Source organism: Trichosurus vulpecula, chromosome 8 (assembly GCF_011100635.1).
Source record: "Trichosurus vulpecula isolate mTriVul1 chromosome 8, mTriVul1.pri, whole genome shotgun sequence".
Taxonomy (NCBI): domain Eukaryota; kingdom Metazoa; phylum Chordata; class Mammalia; order Diprotodontia; family Phalangeridae; genus Trichosurus; species Trichosurus vulpecula.
Window position 1 is genome coordinate 186,653,701 of NC_050580.1, and position 18,883 is coordinate 186,672,583.

The 18,883-nt window shown below is 37.1% G+C and overlaps 1 protein-coding gene across 2 annotated transcripts in view; it reads left to right on the top strand.

The window, feature by feature from the left end:
• Positions 1–18,883, top strand: part of FMN1 (formin 1) — a 495,511-nt gene that overhangs the window by 287,957 nt on the left and 188,671 nt on the right. For both annotated transcript variants that reach the window (XM_036735850.1, XM_036735851.1), the window contains one exon: positions 344–494. In XM_036735850.1, coding sequence (XP_036591745.1) covers positions 344–494 — 151 coding nt within the window. The remainder of the gene's footprint in view (positions 1–343; positions 495–18,883) is intronic.

Genomic DNA, 18,883 nt, shown 5'->3' on the forward strand with positions numbered 1-18,883 from the left:
TAGAAACTTTCAAGGAAGTGTGGAGGCTTGCTCATTTGACCTCACTAATCTGATGGCTGAATCCTCCAGTCATCTTTTTTTATTGGACTTCATCAAATCCATCATTTTGCTGCTTTCAAAAAGCATCCAACTTTTAGGATGTATATTTGCTTTAATATCTACCCAATATTCTGTTATACTTTTTCACATTCTCCTAAGCCAATCTATTGGGATGGGAAAAACAACATATTCCCCAACTCTTGAAAGGGTTATTTGTTTAAAAAATTAATTAGAAAAAGATCTCATTGTTTCACAGTGTCATTGATTTCAATTCATTATATCACTTTGCTTTTTTCTTTTTAAGCCAAAGTACTACACCAACCCTATGGGATTCCTTAGAAGAACCAGATATACAAGACCCAAGTGAATTTGAGTATTTATTCGCCAAAGACACCATTCAACAAAAGAAAAAGCCTTTGTCAGAATCCTATGAGAAGAAAACCAAGGTCAAAAAGGTACTGAGTAATTATAGAAACAGTCATTGTATTCCTCCTTATAGATAAGAATTAATTATATGCTGCTCTGCTTACCTATCTTTTCAGGTAATATTGGAAGAATTTTTGAGTCATAGGAGGAAAGAAGGGAGTCTTAAAATTAAAGTAGTGAGAGTAGAAACTTGATTCCTGCTATGGTGTTCAGAGAGTCTATGAACTTTTGTGCAATTTTATAGATTATTTTACCTGATCTCATAATCTAGGTCTGCTATTTTTGCATCAGCCTGTTCTTAGTTCTTCAAAAATGCATTTAAATTTAATGAACAAGCCTGGAGAACATAGTATTATCCTGTCCCATTCCTTCTCCCTCTCCCTTTCCCCCTTTTCCTCCTTCTTCCCCTTTCCGCCCTCCTGAGCAGTGGTATATTTTCTATTAAACAATAAAAAGATTGAAGGTTTTGATAGCTTTGCTGCTTAAGACATTTGATAAAAGCCCAGGTAATATGAGTAAGAAGAAGCACACAACTAAGAGTCAATGGATATGGATTCAATGTCTCATTTACCCATGTGATTTTAGACAAATTACTTTTAGTCTCTAGACCTCAGTTTCTCCATTTGTAATAATAATAATAATAATCCCTGGCTTGTCTATCTCAGAGAACTTCAGAAATGGAAAGGACTTTAGCAGTCACCTATTCCAACACATACTGGAGAGGAATTATATAATTCTATTATCCTTTGAAAACCTCTAAAGAGAAGTAGCCCTGCCACCTCCCAAGACACCCTGCATGACTTTCGGATACCTTGGTATTGCTAGGAATCTTTCATCCATTTCCTCATCTGTGAAATGTAGATGATAATAATAGCATCTACCTATCAGACTTGTATCAAATGAAATGATATATGTAAAGCATTATGCAAACCTTAAACCATAAATATTAATGCCAGCTGTTACATGACTTGCTTTTGTTGTTGTTCAGGCATGTCCGACTATTCATGACCCCATGGACCATAGCATGGTCCATGGGGTTTTCTTGGCAAAGATATTGGAGTGGTTTTGATGGGGTACTTGGGTGCTTGTGCTTGGACCCCAATGTCAAGATCACATTTCTCCCTAGCTTCAAAACACTGTCCCTGACAGTTTTCTCCCCAGTCCAAGGACACTCATGAGTGGACCCCAGAAAGACAAACTCTCTTTCCTCATCACAGGAACTAGCTGACCTCAGAAGAAATTCTCCTGTAAAAATGGAACTATCTCGTTACCATAGAATTATCATGTATTGATTCTCAAAGTTATCATATACAATCCAGAGGTCAACCTATAGTCATCAACTCTCAAAGCTATCTTGCTACAGACATAACAGGCTAAAAATACGCCCCTGAGAAACCCCTTCCCCTGGTTTCCAGTAGTGAATGATACCTGTGACCAAGGTTGTAAATTATCACCTAATTAGCATATCTGCCAGATAATCCACTACTTTTCCTACATAAGCTTTAGCATCATTTCTGTAAAGGGGCAAGCTCCTTAGGGAGCTCTACCCACCATATTGGCGTTACAATAAACCTTTGCCACCTTGACTTAAAGAATGCTTGAGTCTGTGAATTCATTGTAGACTACCCTGTCCAGTACTTCAGTCCTTGAGGGGTACCTGAACCCCTCAAACTGCATCAGTTTACCATTCCCCTCTACAGTGGACTAAGGAAAACAGAGTCACAAGGGCACACAGTTAGCATTTGAGGTCCAATTTGAACTCAGGTCTTCCTGACTTCAGGCCTAACGATCTATCCACTGAGCCATCTAGCAGCTGACATGCTGAAATATGATATACTATGAAACTGGAATTATATTTTCACAGGAAGACTTTTGCTCTTAATGTTAAGTAAAATTATGGCAAATATTTACAAATCATAATTAGAATTTTCTGATAAAGTAACAATGTTCAGAGTATAATTACATGATGAGCATGGTTGAATCTACATAAAAGGGGGAATCTGCTTATATCTTCCTGGGTCTTGCATATCTGATCTGTTTGAGATAGCTTAAAAGATGTTTCTTGCCTGTTGGGGTAATAATAGTCTTTTCATTCCAAAGCAAGGATCAATACTCACCTCATCTAGGATGTTTTCTTTCTCTGCACTCCAATCAAACCCACATTTGTTCACTACTTTATTTATCCTTTATAGTTCTTAAATACTATGGAAGATCTTCCTGATGCATGATGTGGGTGCATATCTAATGGTGGTCTAAGCCCTCCCATCCTCAGTGGGTTCTTCATCTCCTTCCATAAATCTTCCCTATATTTAATTTTCTCATTAGCTGTGTGACATTAATAAGTCAGTTAATTTCTCTGGACCTGATTTTCCTCTTGGGTAAAGTGAGAGAGTTGGACTGGGTACTCTCCGAGGTCTGTTCTAACAACAAAAGCCTGCTAGGAAGATATGATAAATGCTCACATTCTCTCTTTGTTTCTTCTAGGTTGTTCTTTTCTATTTTGGTATCCTCACAGGGCCTATCTACCTAATGCAGTGCTGGGTAGCTATAAAGCTCATTAATGCTTGGTGAATAAATGAAATACACCCATTTTTACTCCCAAGGTAAAACTCCCTAGTTAAAAGCTATTGGTCTAGTTTTGGTCATCTCTTATCTCTTAATGGTTTGCTTATTTAACTAAGGGTTTTAAACTAGGGCTATTTGTACTTAAAGAGTGCTTAAGTAATCTGTCAGTTTCAAAACAAAACAAACCCCAAGACCTCTACTTTCCTGAAAGCTGCTTGATCTTTCCGCCCTGTGGGAGTATCACTTATCTTGTGGTTAAAAGATATTTGTAAGGTGTGTTCCACAGTTTTGTTTTTGGGGGTGGGACCCCAGCATACCTGTAAATGGGCCAAAGCTTTTGAATTTTGAGAATTGTTAACCTCCTGCTCCTTTGGGGCAGAGGGTTTTTTTTTCTTTTTCTTTTTTGTATCCCTGGGCCTAGCACCAAAGCTAGCAGAGCAGGCAATTCATAAATGGCTGTTGATTGATCAATTAGTAGGAATTCAGTTAATTTGACTTGTCTAGGAATCAGATCACTGTTATGACTGCTGTTGGCTAAGCTTGTTAATTCACTTATTGCCAGCCAAGTACCCAAGGAAGAGGTAACATAATTCTTGCCTTGCTGTGTACATAAGTTACATGTAAAAGATACAGATTCGTATCATCCTCTCCAGGGAAAGCTTCATACTCCATTCCTAGGAACAACACTTAGGCATACTGAATTTGAAGGAACAATTTTGGAGAAGGTACCTAAGAAAATTCTCTCTCAGGAGCCTAATTTGGATCCAGAAAAGTAGGCTTACTAGAAGCCTAAATCTGAAGCCCGAAGGGACCTCAAAGATCATGTAGTCCAGTCTCCTCATAGAGACAAGGAAACCAAGGGCCACATAGTGGGCTTGTGATTTGCACAAAATCACACAGGTAGTTAGCCTCAGAGGGATGTTTGAACCCAGATCTTTTGACTCTAGGAGCTACTATTCTTTCCAAGGCGCCTCCTATTTCTGCTTTATGTCTATCTCACATCACTATGGTCCTGGGAAACAGCGTCAGATGCTCTGGGCCTTCGGCAAACTTTTTATGACTTACCTTAATTATTAAGATTTTCAGTTTACAATGTTTTAAGCAAATCTGAGAAATCCACCAGCTGAACTCAAGCCAGAAAGTTTAAAAGAAAAAGCCCTCCTTCCTGCTTCTTACTACATATCTCTCATGCCTTCTCATCTAAGTTTTTTAAACACCTAACTCTCTCTCCTTAGGCTCATCTCATGAACTTCTTTCAAGAGGTCCTTTTGGATTACCCTGATGGTTAGTGTGTATATTGTCAATCGGGAGTTGTCAGTCAATTCTGACTCTTTATGACCGCATTTGGGGTTTTCCTGGCAAAGATACAGGAGTGGTTTGCCATTTCCTTCTCCAGCTTATTTTACTGATGAGGAAACTGAGGTAAACTGGGTTAAGTGACTTGCCCAGGTTCACACAGCTAGTAAGTGTTTGAGACCAGGTTTGAACTCAGGAAGACTCATCTTCCTGACTCTAGGACCAACGCTCTCTACTGCATCACCTAGCTGCTGTCAGCATGTGTATAACCTTTACGATCTCTGAACATATATCCTTTAGTAGAATAGGAGGTGGCACATTGCATGTAGAACTCATATTCAGTTTGCATTTATATCTCAGAAGTCTGGAATAATGTTTGGCATATGATAGGGGCTTAATTGAGGATTCTTAGTTGGTTCATTAAATTTGATCCCCTGGCTCTTTTATAAACTGAAAAGGGATTTTTTTGTTTGTTTTTTGTTTTTAATAATTGTAACCAGTCCAGGAGTTTGAATTCCAGATTTGCCTTACTATATATGTTACCTTGGTCTTTACATCTGTGAAATGAGGGGGCTGGGCTAAATGACCTCTATGCTTCCTTCTAGCTCTAGCTTTTGTCATCACTTCATCCCTTGTTTGGTTAAAAATTTTCTTCATAGTCATATTTGTGCAATATTCCATTCCTCAATTTTTTTAAAAAATGATGTGGCCTTTTATATTTAGGCATTGTATCTATTTTGAGCTTATTTTGGTATATGATGCAAGATGTTGGTATGAATCTAAATTTTGCCAAAATGCTTTCCAATTTTCCCAGTTACCCCATTAGTTATTGTTAACATCCACAAAGGTGTATTCAAACCTGAAAAAAGAGAAAAATCATCTCATGAAAATGATAGAAAATTGCTTCAGGAACTGTGAATTTTTATTGTTACTCCTAACTGGTTAGGCTTCCCTCTGATAGTCAATGTGACTTCTTCCTTCTCCCCTCATCCCACCCCATAGCATGACTTAAGGTTATGGTTTGTAGTTATAAAACTGAGCAACAGTAACTTCCAGGGCAAAAACTTATATGTTGTATATATTATTCCCACAGCGCCCTAATCAACAGCATTGTTTAATCATTTTCGAAGTTTATAATGAGGAACTTCCACACCTTATTCCAGTTTACAGATTTCTCCCTGGGTTCTGTGGCCAACCTTTGAGAATCCAGTTTAAAACAAAACAGAATCTACTCAGTTTGCTTTTACCTGACAACAAATAACTTCAAAAGCTAATTTGTGCTTGTATTTATTCATATTTTAAAATCAGCTGTCAGAACTTGTCAAGAGTTGAAAATACATTGACTCCTTCAAACTGATGTAATTTGTGCATATGCGATGCTTGTTTTGAGTCTTTTGCTGGCTGTTGCATAGTAATATAACCACATTGGTACCCTAGGCAGAGGCAGTTTTAATTAGGATACTCCTTACCTCCCTAAAACCACAAGAGGGCACCTTAGAATGTATAGACAAATAGGCTTTCTCTGTTCCAATAGCACCAGAAGAGAGGAGTGACAGCTCTTTAACGCCTACACAGTCCTATTACGAGTACCTGTATTATTGACTGTGAGCCCAGGCATCGGACCACATTACTAACATATCCACACCCCAGCCAATTGGACCAAGCAAGAAGAGAAATTATTAAGCAGTTCAGTCCTAGTGGTTTGAATGAACAATGACTGTTAAAAAGTCCACACATGAGGTAGATCTTGTCTTTTCTTCAACGACTAGAGTCTTCTTGCTTTTTTCTTCAGTTTCCCAGTCTCCGGGGGGATTGGGCTGTGTGTGTGTGTGTGTGTGTGTGTGTGTGTGTGTGTGTGTGTGTGAGTGAGATAATCTGGTCGTCATAATAATAGGCTTACTTAGTTTATACATATTGAATAAGTTATGTCTCTTCTAAGGATATTTCCTATTTCCTTGGCTCCTGCCCTGAAACCCTCAAGTTTGCCCCCTCCTGGTTCAGTATACATATTAGGAAAATTTTGAAGTCTTGCCCGTCTCTCTCCCTAGACAGGCTACCTGTATTTATAGCTTTCCAGACTAAGCCTATTTCCATCGACGTGCCATGGGCTGGAGCCATCCAGATGGGAGGATGATGACTCACTATGCCAGCTACTTCTCCAGTGACAGAGACAACCAAAGCCTCTGTTTCTTAGCCAAATGGGTTGGAGAATATGATAGGAATAAAATCTGGTAATAGTCATCTCAGGGCTCCAAATCCCAATAAAGGTACTCAGTAACTTGGGGGCTTACTTTCAGATGTAATGGTTTCTGTGCCTATTCATAGGTATAGACGTGGCTGTACATGTGGATATCTCACAAGCACACACAAATACTCCACGAAACCAATCTTGACACAAACACAACTGAATCCACAATGCAAGTGCACATGCACACACCTGTTCCCTTATGTTCACAATATTTAGCAAATATACACTCACATAATTTTTTTTAAAAATCCCAGTAACATACAAAATTTAGCATAGTGGTGGGCACATAAAGGGCTCTGAATAACATAGTATTGACTAAATGGCCATAGATCCTTGCATTTATCTATGTAACCCACTTAAGAAAGAAAACCAGAAATATCACCATTTGGCTAAGACTGAGCCAAAGGTAAAGTTCCACAGTACCTTTTCATACATTCTCAGAATAGCCAGATGATTTCTCTAAACACTAAATGTTTATAACTGTATACAAAACAGGATTTAGATATTTTGGCTCTGTATGGCATCATAGATTGAGAGCTGGCTTTGGAGTAAGGAAGAGCTTGGGACTAGTCCTAGCCTAACACATACAGGATGTCCCAAAATCTCAGTATAGTTTTAAGGTCCTAAAGCTTTTAAAATTAAAGCAACACTAGTTGAGTGGCCTCTCAGGGTATCAGACAATTCCCTTAGACTGTAAATTGCAAAATAGTTACAGACCTGCGTTGACAGAAATTTCTTTACTGGGAATTATTCCCTACATTGACAAAAACCATAGTTACAGACCAAAAAATGAAAACAAAGTTAATAGACTATTTTATATCTAGAGTGTATATTGCAGAGAGAAATATTCTGAATACTATGGTAAAGATCAATAGGTTCTCAGCTATATTATAACATGAAATTCTTGGTGGTATAGGTAAATTTGATCATCACTTTTAAAAATCAAATTTCATATTTAGCTTTCATATCAAGATAAAAGACATGTTAACCTGAGGCACACCTTGAATTACACTGGAGCCTTCTGTAAAGGTTTTATTTTATCAGATCTAGGACATCATACTAATGATCTTTTAGTAGGATAATGGGAATCACAGATCTAGAACTAGAAAGGACCTAAAACCCTCTGCCCATTTTACAGATGGGGAAACTGAAGCTAAGGACATTAAATGATTGGCTTAAGAAGACATAATTAGTAAGAATATAAGGTGGGCTTTTGATCCAGGTCCACAGAATCCAGAGGCAATGTTCTTTGTAGTCCCTTCACTGGGACAAATCACAACTCCTCTTTTCCTTAGTAGACAATCTTTGTGAGTAACTGGGACAGAAAATATTCATCAGAGAGTGCCCAACATTTTATGATCACCCTAGCCTTTCTGAAGTCATTTAGATTAGTCCTTAGCTGATAGACATATCGGTCCATCTCAGCATTCATACTCAAAACCTTCCCAGTTATGTACAGAATCTAAGAGCTTTTAAAGAATTTTGAGTTTCATCATTATTATTCTTCCTCTGTATCATAGGGAGGCATCAAAAAAGAATTAAGTGGAGGAATAATATAATAATGGTGATGGTACACTCAGGTGTATTACTCTTGGGTTTGTTGTGGTTCATTCACATCTGATGCTTTGTGACCAGATTTGGGGTTTTCTTGGCAAATATATTGGAGTGGTTTGCTGTTTCCTTCTCCAAGTCATTTTTTTGGATGAGGAACCTGAGGCCAATAGGATTAAGTGACTTGTCCAAATTTGAACTCAGGTCTTCCTGACACACTATCCACTGCCCTTCCTACTGGTGTACCACCCATTTACCCCATTTACCAAGGACCTTTTCCTCACAGTCAAGCATCATGAAACACACTGGATTTGGGAATTGAAGGACTAGAATTAAAATCCCAACTGTTACTCACACCTCTAGGCCTCAGTTTCTCCATTTGCAAACTATGATTTTTAAAGTCCCTTTTAGTCCTAAATTTTTATGAACTGTATGAGATCAGTAGTACAAATAGTATTGTCCCTAATTTCTGCCTTTATTGAGGCTCATGCTTATGGACACATGCTAGTGAAGTTACAGATCCAGGGTTCAAATTCGGTTCTCCCAGGTCAACTTCATTTTTCTTTTCACCCTCATGATGTTGAATATTTACACACACACACACACACACACACACACACACACACACACACACACATATATACATGTATATATGTATATATATGTTTATGTGTGTGTGTATATATATGATAAAATCTTGTCATGATATTTGGGAAAACTTTCCAGTAAGGAAGTGGAGAACTAAGAATGTCATTTGGAGAAAGAGAAGAACTAGAACATTAAGGGAAATAATGAATCTCAGGGTAGGAGTAAAAGGAGAACAGCATCAAAATATATTTTAAAGGAGCAGTCATCAAAATCACTTGGAATCAGTTAAAACAGAGCAATAGAACAGACAAGACGAGGGAGAATCAAGGACAGTGGAACTTAACTACCCAATAGTCAATAAAATGGAAAACAAATTAATTAGGAAAGAACTTCTAATTTGATAAAAAAAATTACTGCTGGGGAAACTGGAAAGTTGTCGGCAGAAATTAAGCTTAAACTAAAATCTTATACTTTATGCCACGATATATTCAAAATATAGGATCTTAATGTTAAAGATCATACTATTAAAAGAATTAGAAGAGAGGCTGATCATATACCTTTCAAAGCTCTGAGTGAGAGATATATTCTAAACTAAACAAGGAATGAAACAATTACAAATTGTAATGGAGAAAACTTTGATTACATGCAAGGAAAAATTTTCTACAAAAACAAAATTGAATTAATACATCAGGAATAAAAAGGGAAGTAGTGGAATGAGAAAAATAACTTCCTATCAAATTTCTCAGTTGAGGGTTCATCCCATTCACATTCATAGTTATGATTACTAATTGTGTATTTCCCTCCACCTATTTTCCTTCCTATTTTTCTTCTCTCTCCTTTCACCCTTTTCCTCCTTGACAGTGTTTTGCTTCTGTCTACTACCTCTCCTGGTCTGCCCTCTCTTCTGTCAGTCATTTTCCACTCCACCTTCCACACCTTTACTTACTTTCCTCCCCTCCTACTTTCCTGTTGGGTAACATAGATTTCTACATTCAACTGATTGTGTATATTATTCCCTCTTTGAGTCAATACTGATTAGAATAAGGTTCAAGTGATGTCCATTACCCACTCTCCCATCTTTCCCTCCACTCTAATAGGTTTTTCATGCCTCTTCATGTGAAATCATTTACCCCATTCTATGTCTCCCTTCCTTCTGCACTCAGTGTACTATTCTTCCTTATCCCTTAATTATTTTTTATGGCATTCACTCAAATTCCCCTTATGCCTGTACCCTCTGTCAATGTATATTCCTTCTAGCTGTATAGTGGTATAATTTTTAACAATTACAAGTATCATTTTCCCATGTAGAGATGCAAACAGTTCAGCTCCATTGAATCCCTTACAGTTTATTTTCCCTTTTTTTGCCTTTATAGGTTTCTTTTGAGTCTTGATTTTGGAGATCAGTTTTTTTGTTCAATTCTGGTCTTCTCCTTATGAAAGCTTTAAATCCTTCTGTTTCATCGAATGAACATTTTTTTTTTCCATTGAAGTAGTATGCTTAATTTCTCTGGGTAGGTGATTCTTGGTTGTAGTCCTAGCTCCATTGCTTTCTGGAATATCATGTTCCATGACATCTGATCCTTTAATGTTGCAGCTGCTAAGTACTGTGTAATCCTGATTGTGGCTCCCAAATATTTGAATTGTTTGTTCTTAGCCACTTGCAGAATTTTTCCCTTGACCTGATAGTTCTGAAATTTGTCTATAATGTTCCTTAGAGTTTTTATTTTAAGATCTCTTTCCTGACGTGATCAGTGTCTGTTTACCTGGTGCTGCACTGATGTTGCCCTGAGGCCCACGATGGACCCTCATGCCTTGTGGAGTGGGGGGTGGCAGGTACTTCTAGAAGCTGTAGGGGTCTGGCAGCTTACTTGGTGCTGGACTGGCATCCTAGTGCTGGCATCTGACATGTGCTGAGGCCAGTGGGGTGTTTCTGCATTTCCCTAGCTATACAGAAACATATAGTGGTCTGGCTGCTGGAGGCTGCCTGTTTGTCCTACCTGGGGAGTCCTGGTGTTGGCATTTGCCTGCTCCACTTCGCTGAGGCTCAGGATCACCCACTGGTTTGCTGTGATAGGGCTTGCTGCTGGCTTGCTGGGGTGCTTCCTGTCCTGGACTGGGCTCCCCTTTTACCAAGTAAGACAGACCTTTCCTGCTGACCTTCCAAGCTTCTTGGGCTAAAAATTTGTTTCACCCATCTTTTTGTTTGTTCTACTATTCCAGAATTTGTTTTTGGAGCACTATTTTATGGTTGTTTGAAGGTGAATATGAGAGAGTTACAGTGATTTACTGCTTCTTCTACCATCTTGGCTCCTGGAAGTGAAAAAAATTTAAAAAAATTGTTATATGGGATTACTCTTTGGGAAGGGGGAAGGGAGACATGAGGAGAAATTCTAGTGGTATAAAAAAACCCAAAAAAATTCTCAACAAGAATCCACTTTAGAAGGAGAATTCTGAATTTTAATTATATCATAAAGATTTAGTTAACCTTTTGGTTGAATATTCCAAAGTACTTGACAAGATCAGTGGCTAAAGGTATGATTTATATCAGAGGAGCTAAATTTGCAAATTAAAATCCTAGGTGACTGTCCATTGAACCTGGAATTCTGTCAGTTTTTTGGGAGGCAGTGTGCTATAATGGGAAGAAAAAAAGCATTAGTCCAGTAATCATGATACCCATGTTCTGTTCCCAATTTTTATGTTAAGTAGGTGTGTGATTTTCAGTAAGTCATTTCACCTTTCTTGGTCTCAGTTTTCTCAACTATAAAATAATGGAGTTGGACAAAATTATATTTAAGGTCCTCTTTGAGCTTCCAAAGATTCTGTCATTGCTCCACTTTTACAGATGGTAAAAGTCAGACATAGAAATGTTAAATGACTTACCCAAGGCCAGACAGATTGATGAATCACAACCAAACTCAGGCTTCCTAATTCTCTTCACAAGCAGGGCTAACTTTTCCAAATCAAATTCCCTTCATTAATCCACATGTTATACAGGAGGAGCTCAAGATATAATACATCACACCCATCTTAGTAACATCCCAAAGGAAAGAAAAACAATTATTTTTTTTTAGAGAAATGACAAATGCATTTATTTTTTGTATTTTTTTCAAAGTTTATATACTCTTAGGTTAGGGAAACTAGTGTATCATAATATGAAGATTTGTACTTCCAGTGGTGCTACTATCTCTGTTACCTTGGTCAAGTAGTTTAAATTCTCTAGGCCTCAGTTATCTTGTTGGTGAAATAAAGAGGTTAAATTGTATATATTTAATTCTCTTCCAGAACTAAAGGTTTTTGGTTCATTTTTAGTGATGCCTTTTGTAATTATATTACAGTCATTTCAGGAAGTAGAGTGGTGATACAGATCTTTCTCTGCTTCCTGAGAGAATACTCCTATGAAACAAAGAAAAATAGTTTAGCCAATATACCCAATACATTGACTGTGTCTGATAATTATTGTTCTGTAAGAATGTGTACAATATTCTTCCCAGAAAGTCTCTCCTTCTCTACTGTGAGAAGGGAGATTGGTTTCATTATCTGTTTACCAGGACTATAAGTGATTTTTTAAAAAAAATTTGAAGATCAACTTTTAGTGAGCTTTTCATTTAAATTTAAAAATAGGGGTTTTTTGGTAATTTTTAATTTTTTGTTGTTCTGATTTTAACAAACTAACAAACATCAATCTTTATGTGTACAAAAATAACAATAGAAAAGAGAATTGTACATGAAACCATGAAACTACTATGTGCAGCCTGATTTAAAAAAAAAAAATAACAAATTTATGTATAATAAATTCAACACATTCCAAAGTCTCCCTCTGAATTTCCTTCTGTTGTCTACTGCACATTTTAAAAATTCTTCATTCACGTTCTTTTGTTTTCATTACTTATTTTTTAAAAAATATAACTAGCTCCATTCTTCCCCCATCCTCCCCCTGGTTAAAGTAAAATCCCTCCCTCTTAACAAATAAACCTTTTTCTTTTTGACAAATAGGCAAAACAAATCTATACACTGTCCAGGTCCAAGGTGGCACAGTGGATAGCGGTCTAGAATTGGAGTCAGGAATATCTGGCCTCAGACACTTACTAGTCATGTGACCCATGGTAAGCCATTTAACCTCTGTCTGCCCCAATTTCCTCATCTGTAAAAGAGGGACGATAATAGTACCTACCTGTCAGGTACGTAGTGCTAACTATATCTCTAGTTCCTCATCTGTCTTTCAAGAATTAGGAAGCATGCTTCAATCACTAATCTTCTGGAGTTGTGGTTGCTCCCTGCATATATGCGTTCCTGTCTTTGCAAGTAATTTTTTCTTCACAATATTATAGTCATTGTATAAACAATCTTCCTAGTTCTGCTCTTTTCACTCTGTAATAGTTCACATAATATTCTTAAGTTTCTTTGAATACTCTTTCATAATTTCTTACAGTGCAATAATAGTCGATCATATTCACATTCCATATTTGGTCTAGTTATTCCCCAGTTGATGGTCACCTGCTTTTTTTTTCTTTAGTTCTTTGCTGTAACAAAAAACTGCCTCTGCGAATGATTCTATATACATGTCCTTTTTTGTTTTTTGGAGGTAATAGTTAAATGACTTGCCCAGGGTCACACAGCTATGATTTGCCCAGGGTCATACAGCTAGGAAGTATCTAAGGCTGGATTTGAACTCAGTTTCTCCTGACTTCAAGGCTGGTGCTTTATCCGCTGCACCACCTAGCTGTCCCTACATATCCTTTCAAAAACAGATCTCTTTGAGGTATATTTGGGGTATGTGCCTAGTAAAGATATCATTGTGTTAAAGACTATGAAAATTTTCACTGACATTGTAGTCATTGAGTAGTGTGTCCTTTTGCTTATTTTACTCTATCAATCTGTAGGAAATCTCATATTTTTTCTGATTCTCATGTTCATTATTTCTTGCTGCATAATAATTCAGTTTTACTCCAATGCCAGGTTTGGGGTTTTTTTGAGCCATTTCCCAATTCTATAACATACTCTTTTAAAAATTTCTTTGCTGCCCCCAAAAAGTACATCTCCAGATGTTTTGGTATTTATTAGAGCTTTGATTTTGTCTTTGACCTCTGTTCAACATGTGGCCAATACTGGGATCACTAGATCAGAAGGTCTTTTACCTATGGAGAAATTGTTCTTGATATAACATGTGTGTGTGTGCGTATGTTTCAGTATATGTTTCATGTGTATTTTGAATATGGCTTTTATCAGTGATAGTGGAAATATTTTCTTCACTCAGTTATTTCTCTTCATATTGTCTTCCTGAAGTATGTTTGCAAAATTTAAAAAATTTTACATAATTAAAATTGTTTCATTTTATTTCATTTATCACTTATTTCATGAAAAATTATCCTCCTATACATAGTTATGAAAGTTACCTCCTCAAATTGTTTTCTAATTTTTTTCTTATTTAAACTTTTAAATTCAGATTGATTCATCCATTTTTGGAGCTTATTATGTTATAAGGTATAAGATACTGCATACACCTAACATCTGCCAAACTGCTTTCTAGTTTTACCAGCAATTCCTGTCAGAAAGAGAACCTTGCCCTAGTAATTTAGATTCTTGGGTTTATCAAACCCAAACAGCAAAGAAATGGGGCTGCTCTTTTGTGTTGCTTCTGTTTCTTGCTTATTTAGTCTGTTCCACTGTTCTACATTTCTGGTTTTGACCATCCCCAGATAATTTTGACATTTGCTGCTTTATTATATACCTTGAGGTATGGTAATATTATGCCTGCTTCATTTGTACTTCACATGATTTCCCTTGAGGTTCTGAAGATTTTGGGGGTGGGGGGTGGGTTGCTTTGTTCTTCCAAATGAATTTCATAATTTTTCTACCTCTATAAAGTGCTTTTCAATAAATTTGATTAAAATAATATTAAATCCATTAATTTGTGGTATCATAATTTTTATAATATTGGCATGGTGAGACCGTGAGCCAATTATTTCTTGTCTTTTGTTTCTGTAAAATGTATTTTATAGTTTTATTTATAGAACTCTTGTGTACATGTGTGTATAGGCTAAGACCCAAGTGTTTTATGCATTTTGTGTTTTTTTCAAAAGGAATTTCTCTTAATGGCTTTTCTCCTCGGTTTTATTAATTGTTTAGAAATTGATGATTTTATAAATTTATCATATATTCTGCTACTTTGCTAAAACTATTAATCATGTCACTGAATTTCTTTTTTAATTCTCTGGAATTTTCCAACATACCATCTGCAAATAAGGATAATTTGACCTATTCTTTCTCCATGCTAATACTTTTAAATTTGTTTATTCTTATAAGTATCATTTCTAGAAATATGTCAGATAATGGTGGGAAGAGGGATTTATTCTTGCCTTTCCCCCTGTTAAGACTGGGAAAGCTTTTAGTGTTTCTCTGTTGCAAATAATGAAAGCTCTTGGTTTTACATATATGCTCTTGATAATATTATTTGCAACATACCATACCTCTGGTTTCAGAGATTTTAAGATGTATGAGTCCTATATATTTTCATATTTTTGTATATTTTGAAATAACATTTTTAAAAGTTTTGTTGTTTTATGATTAATTATGCTAATATTTATCCTAATATTGAACAATCTATGAATCCCAAGTATCACTCCACTTTGGTCATGACAGAGTTGCTGGACATATTGCTACAGTTCTCCTTGAAAAGATTTGATTCAAAATTTTTGTATCAATAGTAATTTTTATGGATGTTCACATACTTCCTTTGTTTCTTCAAGTTTGCCATCATATAATTGTACATAATAGTTTCTGACAATTCCTTTCATTGACTTTCACTGAAACATCTTGGGCACAGGAATGACAAAAATAGATTTATGCACAGGAAGTGATGTGAAAGAGGTCGATGTTGGGAGAAAGTGGATGGAGCTGGAAAGGCCAGTCTTTATGATAATGTACTTGTGATCTATGTAATATAGGATGCACATAGGCACACATGCACATTATGTTGATGCTTTAAGTGAACTTTAACTCCTACCATTCACAAAAATAATTATCCTTCTGTGCTTTATCTTGTGAGACTTTTGTCCATTCATAAATCTACTCAGGGCGATAGACCCAGTCCTCTCATCCTTTTTGTCTTGCTTGGGTGCAAGTGTACTATTTCTATTACGTAACCAATCCATCTTTTCTGGGCATGCTTGTATTTTTCAATGTCCTTCACTGAACTTCTTGAAAGTCTTTGTATAAGGAGACTCAATCCCTTAAATTTAGTCAAATAGAAACACCTAAGGAGCATTCATGCACCAGGCTTGTCTCTGCAAGTTATTTCTCTTAAGACAAATAAAATTTTCTTCCAATAAGTCAAGTTCAAGCCTCTCAGCAGTAAGTCACACATGGCTCAAAGCAACCATTTCCAAGCTTCCTTTTAGTTGCCATGTAGCAGGAATTGTGATTCTGAGAGTGCTTCAAAAAGGAGGGGATAGCCTCTACTACACTTTATACTTCAAGCAACTTCTTCATGCTGTGACAGATGATCACTGTAGTCAAAAATAATTTATCTTATCCTCAGCAACCCTCTGGATTTTGATAGGCTCATCTTTGGATGACAGCTATTGAGTTCATACTCAGTTTTCCCAGGTTGTTAGTATTCTGTCAAAGCTTAAGGTTCAATGGCAAAGCTTTTCAGAACCCGAGATCATCTCCATGTTATGATGAATATTTAAGTAGGACTTTAGTGGAGATACTCAATAATATTTTAGGAACTATATATTTATATAAGAGCAGTATTAGTGGCCAGGCTTGGTCACAGTCTAGATTAGGTACTAGGGAGAGTACCATCCTAACCTTGGACTCAGGAAGATCCAAGTTCAAATCCTCTCTAAGATACCTAATAGTTGTGTGACCCTAGACAAATCATTTAACCTCTCCTAGCCTCAGTTTTCTCATCTGTAAATGGAAATAGTTTTAGCATCTATCTCACAGGGCTGTTGTATCACATCAAATATGATAATATATGCAAAGTACTTTGCAAACCCAGGGATAGGGCTTGAACCAGTTATTATAATAATATAGGGAATTTCCAGGTGAGACAATTTCTTCCAATTCAGGTCAGAACCTTAACTGCAACTTATAGTCTTACAGGTTTGCCTAGAACATTGAAGGGCTATGACTTGCCAGGCGTCATGCATCCAGTATGTGTCAGAGGCTGGACTTGAACTCAAGTCTTCCTGACTGCAGGGCCAGTTCTTTATACACCACGTCATTTTGCCTCTGAAAACCATAAAGCATTATATAATGTTAGTCATGGTCTTGATCATCATTATCACTTCTGAAATCTCAGCTTACCTCACACAAAAGTGTTCGTTTTTTTTTCTTCAGGATAGTCTAGATGTAGTTCTAGGACCTGATACAATTTTTACCCATCTGTGATCAAGGGATCACGATGCCTGACTATAAATATGGGGTTTATAGAGGATGCTGACAATGATTTTCTTTTAAAAAGGAATGCTAAAAACTTTTTTTAAAAAAAATCCACTTCTAATATCCAAGCTCAGCTCTGCACCTCATGACATAGCCAAGACATTGCTAATCTGTGGTTAGTACAGTGAAATTATGATTGACCTAATTAGGGCAGCAGGTTAACTATGGTGTATTTGCAAAAAATGGAAGGGGGAGGGAGGACTCATGTGTAGTTGTGTTCTGGGTCCCAGAGGCTGCTGTCAGAGGTTATTTTAAAAAACCATATCTGTGCCAGAACCATCCTCATATGCCATCTACAATGTGTAAATGGGATTGGAGCATTTTTTGTGGCACTTTCAGTGGAATGAATGACAAAGGAGATTCCAATGTGAAGAGCTAGTGAATCACTTTGAGTTTTTCCCCCCTCTTGTTCCCAGCTGTAATCTTTAGCTGCCAAGCCCCTCACATATGAGTAGGAGAATGTGGGAATTCCCTAGTACAGCTTTGTGAAAGGGGCTATCCTTGCATCCTTGTTCAAAAAGAGAGATTAAAAGGGTCTGATTTGACATAGGAAAGTGAACCCTAAATGCGCTCTGGATTAGAGCAGAGGAGTAGCCCAATGTAGCCTAGGGATGCTTTTGATCCACCCTCCCCCTGCTTTTTTCTCTACAAGGAATATGGTTCCAAGTAATATGTGGCCCCAAGCCCTGGTTCTGATAATATGGAATATAATCATCAACAGCAAACAGGTTGAGAGCTTACTTTGTGTAAGTCATGGTGTTCAGCTTATGAGCAGTGATATGAGCAAAGTGTCAGAAATGTCATCTTCGCATGCCTTGATAACTCTGCCAAAAATGGATATGACACTTTACCCCCAATGCCTCAAGTACTTAGTGTTTCCTCTTGAATTGCAATTGAGGCTTTTGGTTCCTAAAAGTAATATATTCTCTCTCTCTCTCTCTCTCTCTCTCTCTCTCTCTCTCTCTCTCTCTCTCTCTCTTTCATTCTCTTTCACTCATCTTTTCTCTGTCCGTTTTAGTGGATCTAGGCACTTCAAAATGCCAGATGATGTAGAACAAAAAAAAAACAGTATGAGTGTTCCTTTAAAATGACATCCAGGGGCAGCTAGGTGGTGCAGTGAGTAGAGCACCCACCCTGGAATCAGGAGAACCTGAGTTCAAATCCAGCCTCAGACACTTGACACATGTACTAGCTGTGTGACCTTGGGCAAGTCACTTAACCCCAATTGCCCTGCCCCCCAAAAAATTACATCCAGTTGAAAGTCAAGAGATTTGTGTTGCTTTCTCTAGGGTCCATAGGTCGTTTTAGTATCATCTCCAATTATAATGTGTTGCAGCTTGCTCAAACCTACCATGTGCCTCTCCATTTTGTCTTTTGGCTAGCCCCAAAACTTAATTTGTCAGATAACATGACATGGACAACTCACAGAGTTGGTTTCACATATGCCTTGGAGAGATGTAGTTCATTGGCAATGAGTTGGGCTCAGATTTGACTATAATGAGGAAAGCAAACTGGACTGCTTTGGGGAAATTCAACAAGCCAATGACACCAGCCTTCTCTCTGAGGCAAAGGCCTATCTTTTTAAACAATATTCTTTATAGTTAAAAGTTATAGAATCACAATTTTGCTGATGGAAAAAGGAAGAATGGAGATGACTGATATTATAGGAAGTTGAGCTTGGATACCCATAAGTAAATTCCTAATGGGAATTACAAAGTGAAA